Below are 16,146 nucleotides of genomic sequence, written 5' to 3' on the forward strand. Positions count from 1 at the left end.
AGCATAAGAGAGGAGTTTCAATGTGTTTGAGATAAAAATGCCTGAGATGGTAGGGGTTACTAGGCTGGATAGAGTGAAAAATGAAGTGGTAGAAAGGGAGTTGGGAGATAGGGTTGATGAAAGAGTATTGGGATGGTTTGAACACATGGAAAGAATGAGTGAAGAAAGGTTAGTAAAAGTGGTGTGAAAGAGTGAAGATGAGGGGGCAATCAAGGATTAATTGGATGGATGGGGTAAAAGGGGCATTGGGAAAGGGGGAATGTCTGTTGAGGAAGGACGGGAGAAGACTGCAGATAGGGGTGAGTGGAGAATGGTTGTGTATGGATGATGCTGTGATGTATGGAAGGGAGTGGGTGGGGGATGTGGGGGTATGTGTGAATAATATTTTGATGCGGCCTGAAGGGATTTCTCCCTGTCTTCTCTTTTTCTGCATAAGGGGACAGAGGGGGGTGGTCGTCAATTAAATGAAACAGCATTGCTGTGGATGTACTGTGTCTTGCTACATTGCTTCTGACCCAGGGTAGTGGGAGAGATGCAGGGATGACCCGTCATCTCAGAGGAGCTAAGAGGGAGGGTTGGAGTGATTGGGAGTGGGGTATGTGGGGATGGAATAGGAGGGAGAGGATTTTATGCTTTGTTTTTTTGCTACTTCCCTTATATGGAGGAAAAAGCCACTGGTATATGTATGTACTACAAGAGATATAGGAAAAAGGAAAGGGATAAACAAGGTGGTACAGGACAATTTCAAGGGAACAGCATAAAGGAGGTATAGTCATTCCTCACTTTCTCAATGCCCCCTTCACCCCATCCATCTCATTCTCAGTAATCCCCTCAAATCCATTCCCTCCACCTCTGTCTTCCACACTTCTCTTACTAATCTTTCTCCACTCATTCTTTCCATGTGTCCAAACCATCCCAATACTCTTTCATCAGTCCTATCTGTCATGTCCTTTTCCATTCCTGCTCTCCTCCTTACCTCCTCGTTTCTCACTTTATCCAACCTAGTAAGCATCCTCTCAAGCATTTCATCTCCAACACATTCAAATTTTTCCTCTCTGCCTCTCTTAACATTGCACATTAACATGCAGTCAGTACCCCAGTACATGAAAGATTTCTTGAATGGAAGAAAAATGAGGGTGGTACTTAAGAGACAAGAACTCAAATTGGGAAGATATGATAAGTGGAGTCCTCCAAGGCTCTGTATTGGCTCCGATAATGTTTACTATTTTTATAAATGACATGGATGAAGGCGTGGAATGTTATATGAACTTCTTTGCATATAATGTGAAACTATTAAAGAGAATAAGTACAGAGGAAGATTGCAAATCTTTTCAAGAAGACCTGGACAAAGTCTGGAAATGGAGTCAAAAGTGAATTTTAACATTAAGAAATGCAGTATAATGGAATTTGGAAAAAGCAAGAATAGAATCTTAGGTCAATATAAAATTGGTACAAAGAAAAAAAAAAAAAAAAAAGTAAACTCAGAAAGGGACCTAGGAGTATCTCTAACGACATGGCACCAGAAAAACATGTCAACAAATTAGTTGGAGAAGCTTTTAACTTATTAAGATCAATGGATGAAGAGATGGTAAAGAAAATACTAGTTACACTGATATGACCAAAATTGGAATATGTAGAATTTCTATGAATACCTAGTACTTAAAAAAAAAAAAAAAAAAAAAAAAAAAAAAAAATAAAAAATAAAAAAAAAAAAAAAAAAAAAAAAAAAAAAAAAAAAAAAAAAAAAAATCAAAGAACAACTCCAAAGATGGCACCAACAATTTGCAATTTGACATATGAACACAGATTGGACAAACTAAATTTACCACCCCTAGAACAGAGAAGAAAAAAAGGTGATTTGATAACCATTTACAGAATTATGAAAGGGATGGAAATTCTTGATAGGGATGACCTACTAAAATGGGACAGAAGAGCTACAAGAGGACACGAGGACAGTTACAGAAGTGATCTGAAAAAGAATAGCTTTCCACACAGAGTAATAGATACCTGGAACAAACTGAAAGAGGAAACAGTGAGTGGTAAAACTATACATGACTAAGAATAAACTGGATGCGGAAAGATACAACAGCGGGTCACTATGCACATAGCTCTCCTCCTGCAAGATACAACTGGGTAAATACATTCAAACTTTTCCTCTCTGCCTCTCTTAACACTGCACAGTACAGGGTGCTAACTATACCAACACAAAATATGCCTGTCCTCAGAATCAAACTGCCCTAGATGCAACCACCACTCAAAAGACATGACAACTTTCACTGCCTACATTAACCCCTTCCATACGGTGCTGCACACGTAGGCGTCATGGACTTAGATCTCGGTGGCAGCAGCCAATGCCAGCCGTACGACGTGTCGTAATAATACTCGCATCATAAAATAAATATAGTCACCGCTTATATCGATCGTTCTCTCTTCACCCGTGAATTTTGATAACCATAGAAAATGCGATTACAAAAGAATTAGAAAGAATGTCATTATGGAGGGGCGACTACAATAAATATAATCAAGACGCCGATATGGCAGCCTCGCGAATACACTCGCTCCCCATGACGCCTACGTGTGCGGCACCGTATGGAAGGGGTTAATACTCCCTAAATAATTCAATATTTCTTCCCTGAGTAACCCACAAACCTGCCTGGTGGCCATTGCTGATTACCTGGGAGCTGAGGCCCTCTTGAAAGAGAATTGTGGCAGTGGATTGACAGACATCAAATTATTAAATCTCTCCCATTTCCTCCAGACTTTTGCCCTTCATGATGACATTTTAATTTGCCAATATCATTAGTCCTTGTACATCCTTTCACTTTACCTTTGGCCACATTTACTCTCAAATTTTTCCTCTCACACACACTTTCAAACTCAGACACCAACTGCTTTAGTCAATTAAATACAATTAGGTTAGTTTGGTAAATACATACCTCTTAAAACAGTGTTCCAAAACATTCCATTAGCCAACCTGTGAAATTCTTAAAACTGAGACTGTCCATCCAATCATTTCCTAATATATAATTTGTACCAATTTCAACCAGTAGCTCATGTGAAGCCTTACCATTGTAACACACTTCCATATTTCCTGGTTAATTCTATAAGGTTCACTTTGCTGAAGAGTACACCCCAAACTTAAGGGCTTTGATTCATCAAGACTTCTTTCAATCCAAGCTCTAACATTCAGTTAGGCAAAATAATCTAATATTTGCTACTATGATCATCAGGTCAAAACCAAATTAATCCTGTAATTTACCTTTAGCTGAGTTTCTGTCATTAGGCTACTGTCCTCTACTCCAAAGATCTTCCTCTTCCGCTGGTTCTCTTTCTCTTTTTTGGTTTGTTTTTTCTTCCCTCGTTTAGAACTTTTCTCATTGCCAAGAGTCTCCTCTGGATACACAACCTTAAATCAAATGAAAGAAATCATCTCAACATAAAAAAAAAGAAAGATGTGTTTACCTAATTGTAGTATACAGGAAAGGAGCAACACTTGCTGGGTCCCATCTTTATTCACAAATTTTTTATCATACCTAGTCTCAAATTCATGTGTAGTTCCAACTTAATCTACATCCTTGATTTCCAATTATAATATTTAGATTTGAACTCCTGTATTGTTTGAGCTTGGGCTATATTAGCTAAGCTATTTCACATATGCATCTATATGGAAAACTATTTCTTCACATCCTTTAAAACATGTGGTTTTTCTTAATTTGCTCCCATGATCTCTTAAAACCCTCCCATCTTTAATCCTATGGCCACTTATTAAGGGCAGATTACTCCCCTGTGATGTCCATTTTCCCCCCAAAAACAAAATTGTCAAATGTCCATCAAATGTGCTCTTCTCAGGTAATGTCTGAATTTTATGAATATCGCACCAACTTTCATTTAGAATAGTAGAAATGGAGACTTTAATGGATCTTCTTGGATTTCTTCACTTTTTGTTACATATATACATATATATATATATATATATATATATATATATATATATATAAAAGTACCATAAGAAAATGTGGATATTTGCCTTTGATATTTACAGATATGCTGCTTATGCATATCCAATGTACTTCAAAACACATTGATTTACTTGTAAGAATGCATGAAGTTTGCAAAACCTAGTATTCAATGGTTAATATCATAAACATGCACACATGTACAGCTGCACAGAAAACTATCGTTAGTAAATCACGCTAATCATTTTGACACAAAACAACGAAACTATTTGAGACAAGTTGAAATCTCCATCGGAAATAATATCATCATGTCATAGTGAATCCATATGAACTCCGGAACTATTATTCGATTCATATTCATTCAGAAGGAATTCGAACAATTCGAACCCCAGAAATACCAACCCTTCGGTATCATAAGGTTATGTTCATTAGCGAATGTTTCGACACCCCTACTAACGATAGTTTTCTGTGTAGCTGTACCTGTATGGATATGCACACAACAGTTTTTACACCTTTGGGATCCATGTAAACAGTATATGTACAACTTTGTAATAGTTTATTTGGTACAATAGACAATACAAAAAAAAAAAAAAAATAAATAAATAAATAAATTATATATATATATATATATTATATATACAATAATCTTTGGCCATGTTCCGGAAAGAACTTTTGAAATACTAGATATGGGGTGCAGTTATTTATGTCAGTAACTTCGGGAGTGTTCTCTAAAATACTCTGCCCATCTTCCCTGTACTGGGTCCTCTTCTGTCAAGATCTGTCCATCTATGCTGTGGTATAGTGTAATTGGCATAGGAGACAACACAGCATGCAATAGGTGCAATGGTGTAATGGTATGCTCTGACCAACAGCGATGCCCCCGGACAAAAGCCTTTTCATACATCCAACAAAGGCTCCCTTCTCTTCTGTGTGCTTACAGCATCTAGCACCTTTGTCCATGGGCCAGTTACTCTGTAGACTCCTTAGGTACATGTCGTGCCTTCTCTGTATGCATAATCTACCGATTAATAAATCCACAAATCGTACGACCTGTTTCACCACTGCCCTGGCTAAATTGCTTGCAAACATGGTGCAGTGAGTAGGATGCTTGCAATTGCAAGCACCCTTGCAACGTGCAACAGTGAAACACAAACATGGTTCAGTAATCAGTGGCGTAAAAGTGAACGAGTGACAGTAACGTGACAATACATGATCCGGTGGTGTTTACGTAAACGAGGTGTTGAAGGAATCCTGCAATAGTTTGCATGTCAAACCATGCAGTACCATGCAGTGCAGTTCAATGGAGCCCTACCATGCGATGTGTTTTGGTGGGCCCCTAGAGGACCAAAGAGGCCCTTCATTCCAACCCCTTGGTAGAGCGTCCCCGACACGATCGCAACTCACGTAAGGAACGCTCTTACGTCACGCAACACCCTAGCTGATTCACATAGACCACACCCCCAAGCCAAGTCCATGGCACAACAGAGTGATTCACCTCTGTCACTACACAGTGACATCGAATTACCTGCCCCACCCACGCTCACACCAAATGTGACACTTCCGCGGGATGGGGGCAGTAATGTTGAGCAATGCCCAGTGATATGAGACGTAAAGAGAGTGTAATTGGCATAGGAGACTAGCACAGCATGCAATAGGTGCAATGGTTTAACAGCATTCTCTGACCAACTGCGATGCCCCCAGACAAAAACCTTTTCATACATCCAACAAAGGCTCCCTTCTCTTCATTATCCTTGTGAATTGGAAAAACAAATCCCTTTAAATGGCAAAATAGGTATACTAGATACTGCACTGAGGAACTGTTCACGTCACAGCCAAGATTTGATACATCAACTTATACAGAGGCTAGTCCATGACAATGGGTAAAAGCAAGGTGATTAGATCTACAAGGGTAGATGATGGCAGTTGGAAGTCTAAAATGAGAGTGGCTGGAGGAAGTGAATAATCTTAGGCATTTGGGGACACATGTGGCAGGAAAGGGAGTGGAGGTAAATTGTAGAGCGAGAGAAGCAAGTAAATGCCTTGGGGAATTAAAAAAGCGTCATGAGAAATTGGCAAATGGGAATGGATGCAAAGAGGAGATTATATGAAAGGGTGATTGTGCCAAAGGCATTGTGTGGGGCAGAGACTTGGAATTTAAGAGAAGCAGAGAGGAAACGTTTAAATGTGTTTGAGATGAAATGTCTGAGATGTATGGTAAGGGTTACTAGTTTGGATAGAGTAAAAACAAGGAGGTGAGGAGAGTAGGAGTGAAAAGGGGGATTATTGGGATGGTCTGGACACATGGAAAGAACGAGTGATGAAAGTTTAGTAAAAGAGGTGTGGAAGACAGAGGTGGAGGAGGTGAACTTGAGGGGATGACCAAGGATGAGATGGATGGATGGGTTGAAGGGGGCATTGTGCAATAGGGGAATATCTATTGATGAGTAGAAAATGATTGTGTATGGATGATATCATTATGCAAAGATGGGAGGGATGGGGGTAGGATCTGCTTATGTGTGAATGATATTTTGATGCAGCTTGAAGGGCCTTCTTCTCATCTTCTCTTTTTCTGCATGAGGGGATGGATAGGGGAGGTTGCCAATTAAGTGAAGTGACCTTGCTGAGGATGTACTGTGTCTTGCTGCATTGTGTTTGACCCAGGGCAGTTGGCGGATGCAGGGATGACCCGTAATCCATGAGAAGGGTGGGAGTGGAGTGAAATGGGTGGGGATAGTACGTGCCTTTGACTTAGATACCTCCCTTACAAAGGGAAAAGCTCCTGGTATATGGTTAGATTAGATATGTAAAGCACTGCTTCTCACAAAATTGAAAAGTGATGATGTTTTATTGATAAAATGGTTAGTGACCAATATATATTTTTTTTAATTCGTTGTTTTCAGACATACATTTTATATGCAGTACTATTGTTTTCTACTAATCTATATAATGAACTAGATGCATGTAAGTAAAACATTTTAATATTTTAAGTATTGAGAATCTGAATTACACACATACCAAAATTATCAAAATGTTACACTGAACAAAAAAGAAGCCAAAACTATTGAGACTGATAGGAAGAAAACCCCAAATAGGAATTTTATCTGAGCTCCTTGTGGATGAAGGAATACCCCTGGCCTGGGTCAAAAACAATGCAGAGAGACACCTCTTCACAGTATGGCATGACAGCTGAAGCTGGTTTACCCCAATTATATATTTAAATCACATTTACAGAATTAACTGAACAAAAACACTTGTAACATACAAACAATAGGTTTGTAATGTCACATTATCATCTGAATGCAGTGGCTAGTGATGTCACACTGTTGTTATGCCTGGGAATTCCCTGGATATGGGTCACAAGTTTTGACTAATCATTGTTACACCAATTTCTATGAGAAGATAATCTACAGTCCGTAGGTTATGTCCCAATATGCACATTTCACAGTTTTTTCTGTGCCATAATCATACCAAAAACCCTAACATTTGCCTGAGCCACTGTGATTATAAGGTCAGTATCAAATAAAAGCCTATCATTTACCTTTGGCAAATCTTCTGTCATCAGACTGCTGTCCCCCACTCCAAAGACCTTCCTTTCTTGCTGATTTTCTTTCTCTTTCTTGGTTTGTTTTTTCCTCCCTCGTTTGGATCCTGTCTCAAGGCTAAAAGTCTCCTCTGGGTACACAACCTTAAATTACATGTGAGAAACCATCTTAACATAGAAGATGGAAAGAAAAAAAGAAAAGAAAAAAGAGAAAACAATATATATGTGTGTGTGTGTGTGTGTGTGTATATATATATATATATACACACACACACACACACACACGTGTGTACATATGTACATATATATGGATACATATGTATATATATATAATATATGTATATACACACACACACACAAATATATATATATATATATATATATATATATACACACACACGGTGTGCTTTTTAAGTACCATTTTGGAATAAAAATGAAATAAATAGACTTTTCAAAACAATTAAATTTTTACATGAAAGCCTGTACTGTAATATACTTTTCAACATAATTACAGAATCATCTGACTGTGTTTAAGTTTGCTTGTGAGTATTTGAAATGCTTTCTCCGATTGAGAATGCTGCCGACTGTGAAATATGTGCTGTGATTCGTTTTTTTAATGCTAAAGGCATGAAAGTGGCTGAAATTCATTGTCAAGTCAGTGAAATGTATGGAGAAAACATTATGAGTGATGGGATGGTGTGGAAATGGGTGAGAGCTTTAAAAGTTGCACCACACAATCAGTAATGAGTGAAGATCGTCCACTTCATTCATCATGCACATTTGTACGGCTATCTTTAAAAGCTCTCACCCATTTCCGCACCATCCCATCACTCATAATGTTTTCTCCATATGGTTCACTGATCTGATGATGAATTTCAGCCATTTTCATGCCTTTAGCAGCAAGAAAATGTATCCCAGTGTGTATTTCACAGTCCACTGCATTCTCAATCGGAGGCATTTCAAATACTCACAAACTTAAGCACAGTCAGTAGATTACAGTACATGCTTTTCTGTAAAAATAAAATTGTTACAAAAAGTCTACTCGTTTCATTTTTATTTCAAAGCTTTTTCTCTAGTGAAAACTGACTTGAAGGGTTTGTTCAAATCTTCAGTCATTTCTAAATCTTCTGTATATTCTGTATTTCTGTGGCATAATTTCACCATTTCCTGTTTATTTTTAAGTTTACCATTCACATATCTATAGAATAGTTTGGGTTGACTTTTTCATTTTTCTATTTTTCATAGTTTCTTTTTTCCTCTCTGTGCACTTTTATATATTCATTTCTATGGTTGATATACATTTGCCACTTTCCTGGTTTTTATCCTTTTTCCATCTTTTCTAAGCTCTATCTGTTCTATCTTTCGACTCACTGCATCTTCCGTTGAACTAACACTTAATATACACCTTTTCCTGTTTCTGTCTTGGAATATGTTTATCCACTCCTTCATTATAAATTTCCATCAAAATCATCCATTTCTCTTTTACTTGTTTATCTTCATTGTAGGTTTTTTTCCCCCCAATTTGCATTTTGAAAGAATTTCTTAAGTTTCTCAAAGTCAGTTTTATTGTATGTCAGTCTTTTCTGTATCTCATTTCTCTCCATATACATTTCCTCCTCTAGTTCAACCTCCATTAGTATGTGGTCACTCTTCCCAAATGGTGTCTTGTATTCAATTTGATCCACAATTTCAGGTTCTGTTGTAAATATTAAATCCAGTCACGACAGTTCTTCATTATTTCTATATCTAGTAGTTTCTTTTACCCACTGTGTCATTGTATGTTCTATGGTCATGTCAAGTAATATATTTCCCCATAGATCCTCTGATCCAGTGACCAAGCTGGTTAGGGCATTGTTACTTGAGGCAAAGATAGAGGGGATGTCAGTTTGAGCCCTTGCCACAAGGGGCATAGAACCAAGGGCAAGGTTCATTACATTCCATGGTCCAAAGTCCTCTGTAAGGGGCACTGTCCTAGCCCCCCATTAGGGATGAGTTTGACATTAAATTATATAATCATAAAATGGAGAAAATGCATCAGTTGAAGAAGTTGCTAAAGTGGAAATTCCTGCTAAATAGCAAAGATCATTGAAGAAAATAGGTCTCTTTCCAAACATATATTTAATGTTGAGACAGTGTTGTATTAAAAGAAATTGCCATATCATTGTTTCATATCTATTCCAGGCTACCAGGTGTCAAAAATGAATGTTATATTTTAATATTGGAAGTAACTGTGCAGATGATTGTAAACTGAAACCGCTGGTTGTGTATCATGCATTGAATCCCCGAGCCCTAAACACACCCAAGGCATCTCTCCCTATATGGGCAGATACTTTTAAAGGCTTGGGTCACAGTTTTCTTTTCTTTCTTTCTTTTTATCATTTTATGCCAGAAACCTAAAAGTGCCACAAGGAGAAAGGGATTCCTATTAAGATTCTGCATATTTCAGATCATGCTCCTGTCAGCCACAAAACCTTGATTTCCACCCCAACGTTACTGTTGTACTGTATATCACCTCCCTAACACTACCTCTCTTTTCCAGCTGATGGACCAAGGGATAATTGCCATTTTCAAGTAGCACTCTATGAAACATGTGCTACAGCATGCATTTTCTGCAACAGATGTAAGAGGCTGGTAGAAAGAGGGGTAGAATACGGGTGTTCCATTTTATGGGTAGGTGTTTAAAAAACAATATAGCAAGCGAGTTGCACAAGTTCGCTTCCCATTTTGTGTAGGTGATAAAATTCAAAGACCAGGGGCTCAAATGAAGTGCTGACATGGTATTCCTTGTAACTGAAGTGAGATATGCAGAGATTTATGATTATTTAAGTAAACAATATTGCCATATAGACTTGTAACAATGAATCTGATTGGTGAAAGGGTGAAGGAGAAAATTAAATTGGTTCAAGATTGTAAGATCACACCCTTAGGGGGAGGATCTTTAAATGTATAGTTCAAGATCATTGAACTTAAAAAAAAAAAATCACTGCAAAGCTCACATAGGATCTTGCATATGTACTCTTGGGGGATTCTCTTTGGAGTACTTTGTATAAGAACAGAAGAGAGATACAGAAGGAAAAACTATTTAATTCTCCTAGACAGAAAAGTATTGTGAAATGAGAAGTAGAAGCCTGTCTATGAAAAGATTATAACTAAAAGGAACTAACAGTTCAGAACTTGACAAGTTGGATGAGTGTAGGCAACAAGTGAAGAAAGTGATGAAAGGGGCAATGGTGGGTGACAGTGGTGAAAGGAGGGGTGAAAGTTGGTAGCAGCCAGGGACACAACCCAATGCACACAACTATAGTGGATGCAATTAAATGCACACAACCCAATGCACACAACTGAGTGCATACTACCAATAGCGAAAACTTAAAAATAAGAATTAACAACAAATACAAGAAATGACTGAAAAAATCGAAGAGAACTTAGGTGAGGAAAATATCCAAAAGATTAAGAAATGGAAGGAAAACATTGAAAATAAATAAATTGTTTTCAAAGAACTAGTCCAAAAACAAATGCAGGAAAATGCAAAAGACACAATTTTCCAAGTAATTAATGAAAAAGCAAATTGGGTCAGAGACACAGTGGATAGGAAAAAATGTATTGTGGTATATGGACTAAAAGAAAAATATGGTTGGGCGAGGTACATGAGAGAAAAAGAGACAGCAATAGAAATCCTAAAAGAAATTCAGGAGGGAGCCCAAGATGCAAATAAAGATGTTGATGAAACATATAGGATCGGTCACTAGTCTGATAGAAAATCAATCCCTAAAGATAAAACTAAGATCACAAATGGTAGTAGAAGACATATTTGAAAAAGTGGGTAACTTGGCAAGGAGTGAAAAGTACAATAAGATATGGATAAAAAGAGAAATAAGTATTTGTCTGTTTGACTCTCATTTATTATTAGTTATATGTCAATTTATTATTATTTACTATTTACCTGCTTGTTTATTATTCAACTATACCTATGCATTTATGTATTTTATTTGTTATTTACATTATAGTTTTTATTGATTAATTTATTATTATGATTTTTTTTGCATACGGCCTAGATATGGACCAAAAGGTCTCCTGTCGGCATGCTCCGCCTTTGTAATCCTTTGTAAAGAACCAACTAACTATAGGCCAGTTTCATTAACAAACACTATAAACAAAATTTGTGAGAAAATCATCAAGAATTGATGGGTAAAACACCTGCAAGACAACAATATAATAAACCCAAGACAATTTGGGTTCAGACAAGGAAGACCATGTACCACAAACTTAATATGTTTCTACTCAAGATTAATAGACATAGTGCAAGAGAGGAATGAATGGGGTGATTGTGCCTTCCTGGACTTACAAAAAACTTTTGGCAAAGTACCACACAACAAATTATTAAATAAACTGGAACATATAGGAGGGATACAAGGGAACCTACTAAAATGGATGGAGGACTTCCTGATCGGTAGAAAGATGAGAGTAGTGCTCAGAGAAAAATATTCAGATTGGAAAGAGGTGATCAGTGGAGTACCGCAAGGATCTGTATTGGCTCCAGTAATGTTTGCTATTTATGTGAATGACATGGATGATGATGTGAAATGTTACATGAGCTTCTTTGCAGACGACCCCAAACTGTTAAGGAAAGTAAAAACTGAAAAGGATTGCAAATCACTGCATGAAGACCTGAATAAAATATGGAACTGGAGTCAGAAATGGGAAGTGGACTTCAATATTAACAAGTGTAGCATAATGGAGTTTGGAAAAACCAAAAACAGAATATCAGGACAATATAAAATTGCAACCAAGGAGGTACAGGAGGGATCCAAAAAAGATTTGGGTGTAATTATCTCAAACGACTTGTCCTATGACAAACAGATAAACAAAATTGTTGGAGAATCCTGCAACTTGCTAAGATCAATAAAAGTGGCATTTACATATTTGGACGAAGAAATTATTAAAAAAATATTAGTCACATTGATAAGGCCTAGACTAGAATATGCGGCGACATTGTGGTCACCCAGTACCAAAAAGAATATAAAGAAAATAGAAAGAATCCAGAGAGCAGCAACAAAAATGGCACCTGCACTTGCAAACTTGTTATATGAGGAGAGATTGGCTAAACTGGAGTTACCAACTCTGGAGCAAAGAAGAGAGATGATCCACTGACCATGTACAGAATTATGAAAGGCACAGAAATACTTGATATAGAGGACTTGTTAAACTGGGACAAGAGAACACGGAAAAAAAAAAAAAAAACATAGTTACAGAAGAGATCTGAAGAAAAACAGTTTTCCACATAGAGTGGACACTTGCAACAAACTGGACAATGAAATAGTGTGTGCAAAAACTATTCATGAGTTTAAGAGCAAACTAGACACTGTGAGATACAAAGGCATGACACCATGAGCGTAGCTCCCCTTCCCGCAAAATACAACTAGGTAAATACTACTAAAGAAGACTACACCTAATGAATTTAGTGCATGATAATTGCTTATGTGTGTGAAGGGAATCAGCACAACATAGAATTCATCGCATGAACTAAAAGGAATATACTGGACCACGCAGTGCTTGCAAATCCCCACGCTGGTACAAGGATGAGCTAGTAAAGGAGAAGGACAACTACAAGGACAAGGTTGATAGTAGCGGGGCAGAGCAGTCTATTTAAGAACTGAGAGCACAAACAGAAGAAAAGGGTACACATAGCAAACACAGCTCAGATGTTCAAGAAATCTCAAAAATTAATCAGAATTCATCAAATCCAAATGAAGATTTGCTAACTGTGAAAGGTGGCATAATAAAGTTGACATTTTTGCACTCCAGAGCAATTAACAGAGAAGTGCAGTTGAAAGAAGTCAATGTAGACTCTGAAATTTTAACCATCCCAGAATCAATTAGGATAAAAGGTTTGAAATTGGACTCAGAGATTTATAAAACACACAAGAACAGGGTAGAAATATTAGTGACTGGTACTTTGAACAAAGACATTGTCTTAAGAAAAGGTATACAAATAGGATGTTTTCAAGTCTGTCCAAGACCCATTAAGATTTTAACAAGAATCCTGAAGAGGTGGAATCACCAATTCCATCAATCTGTTCAATTCAGTAACAGATTTGGGAGAGATATATAAGATTCAACTAGAGCCTACTTGTTTTCCAGAGCTAAATTCAAGTTTAATTGCACTGCTTGTGAACAGATTTGGGAGAGATATATAAGATTCAACTAGAGCCAACTTGTTTTCCAGAGCTAAATTCAAGTTTAATTGCACTGTTTGTGAAGCACAATAAAGCAATTGCTTTGCCGAGGGGTGCATTGGACAAAACAATTGTATTAAAACATCAGATAAAATTAAAACCAGGGACTCAACCTATCTATACCTGCCTACAGATTACCACATTCCAAGCTAACCATTGTAGAGAAGTTGACTGCTGAAATGTTATTGGGATATCATAGAACCTAGTCAAAGTGAATGGAACTTCCCATTGATTCTGATGCCAAAATCAGATGGTGCCATGCATCCAGTCATTGTCTAATAAACAGACAATACCTGATCAACTACCATTACTGGTAATACCAGATATCCTTCATATATGTATTTTAGCAAAATAGATATCAAATCAGTGTTTTGGCAAATTGAGTTGCATTAAGATTCACAGGATTATACAGCATTTTGTACAACAACAGGGCACTACACATTCAAATGAATGCCATTTGGGTTATGTAACAGTCCATTAAATTATGAGATTAATGAATACAGTACTAGAGGGGTTGTTAGGAAACACTGCCAGTGTATTTCTGGATGACATTTTAATAGTTTCCTAAACAGTGACTGAGCACTTTAAGAAATTAATTTGGTATTCCCAAGACTAGTTGAAGCAGGGTTGAAAGTGAAACTTGAAAAATGTAATGTTTTTACAGGACAGTGTTATTTGGGACATGAGATAGACAGACATGGACTTAGTAGGATACAGTGAATTCAAAGGAAGATGAAGTAAGGAACTATGTAGAAAAAGTTAGAAGTTTCTTGGGATTGACAGGATACTATAGGAAGTTTATTAAGGGATATGTAAACATAGCTAATCCATTAAGTTCTTTGTTGAGGAAAGATTCCAAGTTCATTTGGGGACCTACACAACAAGCTTTTGACAAGTTGAAAGATAAACTTACTAGTTCTCCAGTTCCCATATTTCCTAATTATGATAACAAGTTCATCATTTGCACTGCTGCATCTGATATAGGGTTAGGAGGCATACTGATGCAAGAGAGAGATGGAAAACTGCAACCAATAGCTTTCACATGAAGACTTTGTAATAATGCAGAAACTACTCCATTACAGAAAGAGAAACATTAGCAATGATATATTCACTAGAGAGTTTTAGAGATATGATACTGGGATATCCAATCAGAGTGTGGACTGATCATACACAAGAACCTTGGGGGCAGATTAGCCAGGTAGTTTACTACACTTCAATGCTACTAGTTTAAGTTTGAATACATTCCAGGTAGGAAAAACGTTGCAGCAGATGAACTATATAGGAATATTAACCAAACAACGACAGGGTTGATCAATTTTATCTGCAGTACTAAGGAACTATTAACATTAGATGAGGACTTGATAATGGAACAAAGAAGAGATAAGGCTTGGGAAAAAGTAGCTTAGAATTTGATGAACCCCTCCAAAACTACCAAAGGGGTATAAGATAGATGAATTTCGCTTGAGCAATGGACTTTTGTATAGAAAAACTGCTGTAAATGGGAAGGATATTTCTAAGGGCCCAGTGAATCAGTTGGTAATTCCACAAACTTTTGTACAAGAAGTATTACAATTCATAAGTGATTATAGTTCTCATCCAGGAGAAGATAAAACTTGTAGACAAGCACAATTTAAATACTTTTGGCCAGGCATGAAGGGCGATATTTACTTACATATTGAAAGTTACTTAAAATGTGTTGAGGTAAAAGGAACTACACATAAGCCTTTTCCTATGCTATCATATCCCATACCACAGAAACCTTTGAGGAGAATTCACTTAGACACACTATTTACCTATGTCTGAAAATGGATATGAATATGTATTTGTTCCCATGGATTATCAAGATTTTGTATTTTACATCCCATACCAAATAAGAGAGCTGAAACAATTGCTTCCGTAATACATGAACAAATCATCTGTAATTTCACTACTCCCAAGATCTTAGTTTCAGACAATGGTACTGAATTTAACAAAATCTTGGAAGAATGATATAGGTTAAGGTAAACCAAATTAATATTCAAGTTAATCATCTGCAGAGCAATGGAGTTGTAGAAAGTTTAAATAAGAAAATTATCACTTGTCTTTCGAGATTTGATAAGCCCACATAGTATAACTTGGGATAATTGGATTCCTTGTGTTAAATGTGCACTCAATAACCATATTAATACAGCTACAGGTGAAACTCCACACTATTTTATCTATGGGGAAGACAAAATTCTCCCATATGAAATCTTGATTACAGAACTGAAGCTAGTGTATAACATAGATGATTACATCTGAAACAGGATACATACATTTCAAGCCGTACACCAGAGTTAGGAAACACATGAAAGATCACAATAGATGAAGAAGCAACAACATAAAATAGTACGGTGGTATTCATAAAGAAGAGTCAAAACCTTTTTCTAGGCTT

The 16,146-nt window shown here is 37.0% G+C and overlaps 1 protein-coding gene across 4 annotated transcripts in view; it reads right to left on the reverse strand.

Annotated features, from left to right (window-relative positions):
* LOC143020894 (uncharacterized) overlaps positions 1–16,146 on the reverse strand; it is a 55,608-nt gene that overhangs the window by 22,446 nt on the left and 17,016 nt on the right. For 3 of the 4 annotated variants that reach the window (XM_076177775.1, XM_076177777.1, XM_076177776.1), the window contains exons 5-6: positions 7,495–7,641; positions 3,260–3,406 (exon numbers count right to left, since the gene is read on the reverse strand). In XM_076177775.1, the coding sequence (XP_076033890.1) occupies positions 3,260–3,406; positions 7,495–7,641 (294 nt within the window). The remainder of the gene's footprint in view (positions 1–3,259; positions 3,407–7,494; positions 7,642–16,146) is intronic. The other variant, XM_076177778.1, reaches the window with a different exon arrangement.

This window comes from Oratosquilla oratoria, chromosome 41 (assembly GCF_046742065.1).
Source record: "Oratosquilla oratoria isolate Oo_2021 chromosome 41, ASM4674206v1, whole genome shotgun sequence".
Lineage (NCBI taxonomy): Eukaryota > Metazoa > Arthropoda > Malacostraca > Stomatopoda > Squillidae > Oratosquilla > Oratosquilla oratoria.